The sequence below is a fragment of the Asterias amurensis genome, chromosome 18 (assembly GCF_032118995.1).
Source record: "Asterias amurensis chromosome 18, ASM3211899v1".
NCBI classification, from domain to species: Eukaryota; Metazoa; Echinodermata; class Asteroidea; order Forcipulatida; family Asteriidae; genus Asterias; species Asterias amurensis.
In genome coordinates, this window is record NC_092665.1 from 2,421,589 (window position 1) to 2,428,458 (window position 6,870).

At 39.7% G+C, this 6,870-nt stretch overlaps 1 protein-coding gene across 2 annotated transcripts; it reads left to right on the top strand.

Annotated features, from left to right (window-relative positions):
* The first annotated feature begins 2,425 nt into the window (after window positions 1-2,425).
* LOC139950518 (solute carrier family 25 member 35-like) lies at window positions 2,426-6,337 on the top strand. Of its 2 annotated transcripts, none has more exons than XM_071949245.1 (4): window positions 2,426-2,488; window positions 2,998-3,458; window positions 4,127-4,345; window positions 5,281-6,337. In XM_071949245.1, exons 2-4 carry the CDS (start codon window positions 3,066-3,068, stop codon window positions 5,593-5,595), a joined length of 927 nt encoding a protein of 308 aa, XP_071805346.1. In that variant the 5' UTR covers window positions 2,426-2,488; window positions 2,998-3,065; the 3' UTR covers window positions 5,596-6,337. The 2 variants fall into 2 exon arrangements, with proteins under 2 accessions (XP_071805346.1, XP_071805347.1); XM_071949246.1 differs by lacking the exon at window positions 2,426-2,488 and adding an exon at window positions 2,489-2,574.
* The last annotated feature ends 533 nt before the right edge of the window (window positions 6,338-6,870 follow it).

The following is a 6,870-nucleotide window of genomic DNA, read 5'->3' on the forward strand; positions in this document are numbered from 1 at the left end:
ACTAACTGAGGTTGTGTAGTTTTTGAGAAATTAGTAAAACAAAGCACAACATAATTTTCGTCTCAGGAAGACCAAAATTATTTTAGCATGTAAAATCCCATTTACCAGTTATGATATTTATTTTTACCAAAACCATAGCATAACTGGTTAATACGTTTTTACATGCTAAAACTGAGACGAAAATTATTTGTTTTACTCATTTCTCAAAAACCACAGCACCTCAGTAAGTACAATTTCAAGGGAAGCTTTCTACTATCATAATCTTCAAACTGTGTAAGTTTAATGTAAATCTGTGGACATTGTGTTTTGTGTTAGGAAAAAGTACATAGACACTTTAAACTTCTTTTAAGTGTAACTATTTCCTTGTTTCTTTGTTGATGTTTTGATGTATAGTTTGGTAATTCCCCATAAGGGAGCGAATTATTGATATAATGTATGTGTCTTGGTATCGATGTTAAAGTTATAATCACTTTGTATAGTTGGATTGGGAATTGTATTTAAAATGAATGAGGATCTTAAGCTCCAAAGATTCATAACATTTATAAGATTCTATACTTTTATTATTTGGATTGTTTTTTCTTTGAGTCTTTATTTTTTTTTTCTCCTTTTATATTTTGTCTCCATTTTTTTTTTATATCTGTGTTTTGCCAATAATTGTTTCTTTTTGTTCATGCACTTTAAACTTCTTTAAAGTGTGACTATTTCCTTGTTTCTTTGTTGATGTTTTGGTGTTTAGTTTGGTAACTCCCCATAAGGGAGCGAATTATTGATATAATGTATGTTTCTTGGTATCGATGTTAAAGTTTAGTTGTGGATGTAGTGTTGTAGGCCCATATTATTGTTATTATTATTTTTTTGTCTCTTCATTTCGTTCTTTTTGTAAACTGTTGATTAGTGTAAGAAAAATGGTAGTGATGGGGTGTAATTGGTTGTCACAAGATAGTTGTTCATTTGTGTATTTACCTTTTTGGATATTATTATGCTAAAGATTGAAATATGAAGTACGTTATAATATAAAGGATATAAACATAAAAAGGCGTATGAGACCATGTCAATCTATCCTGGATGAATACAAAGTAAACTTATTATCCGCATAAATGTGGATTATTTTGTCCCCGACTTTTGAACATAGTTTTAACCACCGTTTTTTTCGGGGGGGGGGGGGGGGTAAGAGCGTCGGCCTCTTTTTAGATTTATTGGAAGTACGAGGTCGCAACCCGCTTTCAACCTAAAGTGATCCCACGGCGACCTCCTTCACCAAGCAACAGGTGGCCTGTCTCCACCACTCATACACTGACCAGAATGTATTTCTCCAATCAGATGACTCGTAAGTTTGGGTCTGGGTTTTGTAGACTTGCAACCCGACGTCTGAAACCACACAACCGTGTTGAATTCCACAAGGATACCATGCCACTGGACCTTCTAATTTCAATCCAAGATGGCGCGGGTTGCGCTTTTAATAGTATAGATGACGATTAATTGGCAACATTTAAAGAAAGATACAGTACATAGGGAAAGTTTCCGCTGAAAAGGCAGTGTCTTACTTGCTGAGGAGACTGTCATCAATCTGTCCGGCGTTTTCATAATGAAATCTACGTTTAGCGGGGTGACAGAGTAGGCATCTATAGAGGGCGGTACTCATTTAATGATTATTTCTTGCTTGGAATTGTATAATAAGAAATTTGTTTATGATTTCAGAGCCATTTTACCTATCTTTAGCTTCTTTAGGGAGCCACTTTATGATTCATGGCTCCCGGGTTTTTCATTTGAGGCGTTGGTACATGATTATAAAGTACAGCCGTCACGAAATTTGGTGAAGTGGTATTTTAGGTACGTAGTTGAAGTCATGGTTTGCAAAAGTCGGACGTGAAATAAACGTTTTAAATTAATTATTCACGTTATGCAAATATTGAGTGTAACGTCACTTTTGTAAAGATTTGCATAAAGTGAATAATTACTTTGAAACGTTTATTTCACGTCCGAATTCTGCAAACCATGACTTCAACGTCGCACCGAAAATGCCCACTTGCCAAATTTCGGTGCAGGTAACTATTTCACAAGAGAGTTTAAGCTGAATAATCAGCCCCGGGAGCCACGAAGCACAAAGTGGCCCCCTAAAAAAGCTAAAGACAGATCATGATATAAAACACTTTTTAACTGTATTTGCCGTCTCTGTTCAAGACTAATCTTTACCAGCAAGGTAACGCCCTCTGTCGATCATGTTGTTACAGAGCAAGCTCTGTGAAATAGTAATGGCGGTCATTGACTATGCTTATATACATTTTTATACATGAATGTAACCTGCAAGCCCATATTATACTTAACAGTTCTTGGTTTTTTTTGTGTATAATAATAATATTGATGGTTTTTACGGTGAATGACGTTACCGTTCGTGTTGACGGTCATTTGACGCTAATTAATATGACCAAATGAGGGCGCTCTTTAACACCACCGCAGAGAGAGAGAGGGCTCCCCAAACTGTAATAAAGTAAGTTTGCTTAGTTAGTTGTTTTTAGGTGAAAATACTATCTTTCAATGTAAATTTTGTTGTACAAAAGAACAGAACAACGTAAGGTAAATAAAGTACTCTTTTCAATGATTTTCAACACCGAAATTTAGTCTGTAGTGCAAGATTAGCGGGTGACCGAATGAAGGTTGTAAAAAGGTTTTTAAAAAACAAGAAGACACAGGCAGTAAGTAACTGCATTGGCTCTGCACTAAATGTAATTCTTTTCCCCCATCCCCCATTTATTTGCATATGCAAAATGTGTTATTTGTTTACAGAGCAGAGCCCCAGTACTGGGTCTAACTAAGATTATAAGCAGCCAATATTGTTATACTGAAGCAGATATTATTTTAACAATACATTTATTTTACAACAGATTTGTGACTTTGGGACGGTGGGTAAAGACAGCACCACCAACTTGCCTCTTCTCTTGTTGAAACTGAACACTAACTAAAAAGTATAATTTTTCCTCTATTCTTTATATAAAATAGATGTAGGCTGTGCTCGATGTCAAGCACCATCTTCAACCCTTAAACTTGAGTATGGTTTAAAATCAACTATGCCAGACGTCAGCATCTCAGAATTCTTCCTGGGGGGTGTGGCTGCTTGCGGAGCTTGCCTTTTCAGCAACCCCCTGGAAGTGGTTAAAACGCGCATGCAACTTCAAGGCGAACTCAAAGCACGAGGGAGCTATCACAGACACTACAGGAATGTCTTCCACGCTTTCTTCACCATCGGCCGAGTGGACGGCCTGTTGGCATTACAGAAGGGGCTCGGACCCGCTTTGTGGTACCAGCTATTTATGAACGGTTGCCGTTTAGGGAGCTATCAGTGTTTCTTTGATCTAGGATTGACTAAGAACTCCAAGGGTGAAGTTAGTGTACTGAGAAGCGTACCGGCAGGAGCATTATCGGGGGCCATAGGTGCATTAGTAAGCAGTCCCTTTTATATGGTAAGTCTAGTATAGACGATGTGACCTGTGACATCACATGTTTACAAAAGAGCCACAGAGCCTGGACTTCCTGCAGGCATGATTAGTGGAATAAAACATAAAATTTTATACTTTATGGAGATTGCACCGTCCAATTCCTATCAACTTTTGATATGATGAAAGGGGATACATCTCAAAACTTGCCCAGCTCTTTACTTTCAACCTGCATTTAAGTCCACTTGCACAAGCTGTGCACCACTATTACACAAGAAATATTGTACCATACAAAAAGTTACTCAATTTGTATCTGTTGTACATTTGGTGTATTTGTAACAAAAAAAGTGTATTAATTTTTGGTTTTTACCCATATACACCGGTGTGTATAGCACTGTATACTCGGTACTTTCCCAAGTCCTGCGAAAAAATATCACAGGCATTTTACTCGGGTGGGATTCGGAACCCACGACCTTTGCAATTCCAGAGCAGTGTCTTACCAACTAGACCACCGAGATTGCCCGGTAGCTAGAGGCAGTTCGAATCCTATGTTTTAAGCAGTGGGTACTGCAAACGATTTAATAGATGTTAAATTTGCATCGGGGAAAAAAAAAAGTGTACATATGATTGTGGCTGTGCAACTTTGCTTTCACAATAAGATTGTTTTATTGATGTCTTCTGTTGCTTGATTGCAGATAAAAACTCATCTTCAAGCCCAATCACATCAGGTAATAGCCGTCGGTTACCAACACACGCACACCGGCATGACAATGGCGCTACGCCAGACCTTCAGAGAGAGAGGTTTTTTTGGTTTGTGGAGGGGAGCCACAGCGGCAGTTGTACGGGTTTCGTTCGGCTCCGCGGCACAACTATCAACATTCTCTACAGCTAAGGAGATGGTTATAAATACTGAAGTAAGTTTATGGTAATCATAGCAAACTTGGGTATTTGGGTCTAATGTGCATGTATCCATACTCAAGGCTCTTCAGCAAAAAAAAATTACTTGTAAAGAAAGCTTTTGATTTTTTTTTTATGAGTTATAAGAAAGAAGATAACAAAAGAGGACAATAGGGTGCCTGGTTGATTGAGGTCCCTAGTTGGAAAGCTTGTACACCTGTAGTGCAAATTAATGCCAAAAGGTTAGTACAGACAAATGAAGGACAATAGGAGGCTCCCCCACCCCCCCCCCCCCCCCCCCCCTGATTGCAGTGTTTTTTTTTAGATGGTCTTACTGTCAAGGGAGCCCTGCAAACTCTCCATAAGGGGATTATGAGCAAGTTAGAGTGTGCACAATGGTTAACTAAAGGTTGACCATTTTGACTCGAACCCAGGCTGGTCGACCATTGGTTGACTTCTGTGGTCGACCATTTGGAACCAGCCTCGAGCCCATGGTTTCTTCACTGGTCCCAACAGCATGTTCCGTTCTAACATGTGTTAAGCGCAGAAGGGAACCAGTGACGCTTTAGCGAAAAGGTGGAAGGTTGACTAGACTTCCAAATGAGTCGTTCGGGTGAGTACTTCACTGAGCATGTGCGTTGCTAGTCTGTGGTCAACCACTGGTGGATTAATGTGCACACTCGAACTTGCTCATAATCGCCAAGTTGGCAACCTGTCTCAAACACTTAAGTTGGTTCAATGTCTATTATTATAAATTGCACACAACAAGAAATGCGATTTCAACAACTAAACGACAATATTTACTGTACTCGTTGTGAAATCAGCGGTTAGCTTCGAACCCACAACTTTGTTACTGCATGTCCTGCAGTCTAACCACTAGACCACAGTCACCAACACGCTTATTGTGTTTACACATTACTTACACCAGTTTCAATTTGTATCCCATTCACAGTTCTTCAAGCCACAGAGCATTGCCATTCCATTCTGTGCCAGTATGGTCAGCGGCGTAGCAGTGGTCTGCATCATGACACCATTTGACGTCATCAGCACACGCCTCTACAATCAAGGACTCGACCCACATGGCAAAGGGCTGTACTATAGCGGCTTCATGGATTGTCTATGGAAGATTCTACGCAACGAAGGACTTCTTGGGTTTTATAAAGGATGGTCAGCGTCTTGGTTCCGGACAGCTCCTCACACCGTTCTAAGTCTTCTATTCTGGGACGAGGGGAGAAAGTTATATAAAAAACTCAAAGGGGCTAAATGATCTAGTCAGGTTTGCAGAGACATCAGGCCCGATTCTTCAAAGAGGCAACAAAGGAGATTGCCTCCATGCCCCCCGGCCATTGCCTTGGTGCCCTTAAAATGCTAGAGTAGAATGTCGTGGTGCCCTTGCCCTTTCAAAAATGAAGCATACAGGCATGAAACTCTAGCCATATGCTTTGGTGCCATTGAAATACTCCAGTAGAAATTTACAATTTCCTCATAGGCCTGAGACACCATGTATATTAATGTTTTTTGTCGACTCGCACAAACTTGTTTTTTTTTCCCCCCATATAAAGGGCCATTTTACAATTGTTATTTAAAAAAAAAAAATTTGGGGTTGAATAAGAAGTTAGCTAGAGCGGGGTTTGAACCATTGACCACCAGATTAACGTGCCGGTGCTCTATCAACTGAGCTATCTACCCCTTATGTTGGGCGCCTTCATAATTTGTTGATATTTCTGTTAGTCGGACTGCCAGTCAGAAGCTATTAGCTACTGTGTAGCCAGGGAGCACAATCAACTTTACGATAGCACCAGTGAAACAACAAATTGTTGTTATAAAAAACAAACAACACGTTTGATGGTGTGTGCCCAGCATGCAAAGTATTCTTTCTACCAACATTAAATTGATAAAGTCTGCAACTTTCGAAGGTAATCCATTGAAGTATAAATGTATGATCAACATTGATGTATTGTTACATTCTTTTTTTCTGCAGACAAAATAAAGAATATTTTAATGTTATACACCGAGTTTGAATTTGTCCTTGTTTGATCATTTACATTTTTGTCATGCATGCACTGAAATTAATAACAGAGTATTTCCAAGTTGCAAATAATAATAGTAATAATAATTGTGGCTTCTTATAAAGCGCACATGTCCGTCACCCAGTGACTCGGGTGGCGTGCTGTAACCTACAGTATTTCCTGCCAGATGTGGGACTACGTTTGAATTATGAGACCTAATTCTGATAGCACATGTAATGCTTTACAAGATGCTGTGGCGCAATTTGCTGCCGATCGGACCAGGAACACCGAGGCAAACCGCTTCTCTTTTCGATAAGTGCACTGGGTTCTATTACATGCATTACATAACACATGGGACCAACGGTTTAACGTCCCATCCGAAGGACGAAGCAATGGTGAAGTGTCTTGCTTAAGGACACAAGTGTCACGGCTGGGGATTCGAACCCACACTCTGCTGATCAGAAACACTGGAGTTTGAATTCGGTGCTCTTAACCGCTCGGCCACGACACCTCCACACATGTGGAGTATGAGT

Excerpts from the sequence above, each read along its gene's own strand:
- LOC139950518 (XM_071949245.1), top strand. The coding sequence starts at position 3,066 with ATGCCAGACGTCAGCATCTCAGAATTCTTCCTGGGGGGTGTGGCTGCT. Across the intron at positions 3,459-4,126 it reads TAAGCAGTCCCTTTTATATG|ATAAAAACTCATCTTCAAGC; the intron begins GTAAGTCTAGTA and ends GCTTGATTGCAG. Across the intron at positions 4,346-5,280 it reads AGATGGTTATAAATACTGAA|TTCTTCAAGCCACAGAGCAT; the intron begins GTAAGTTTATGG and ends TCCCATTCACAG.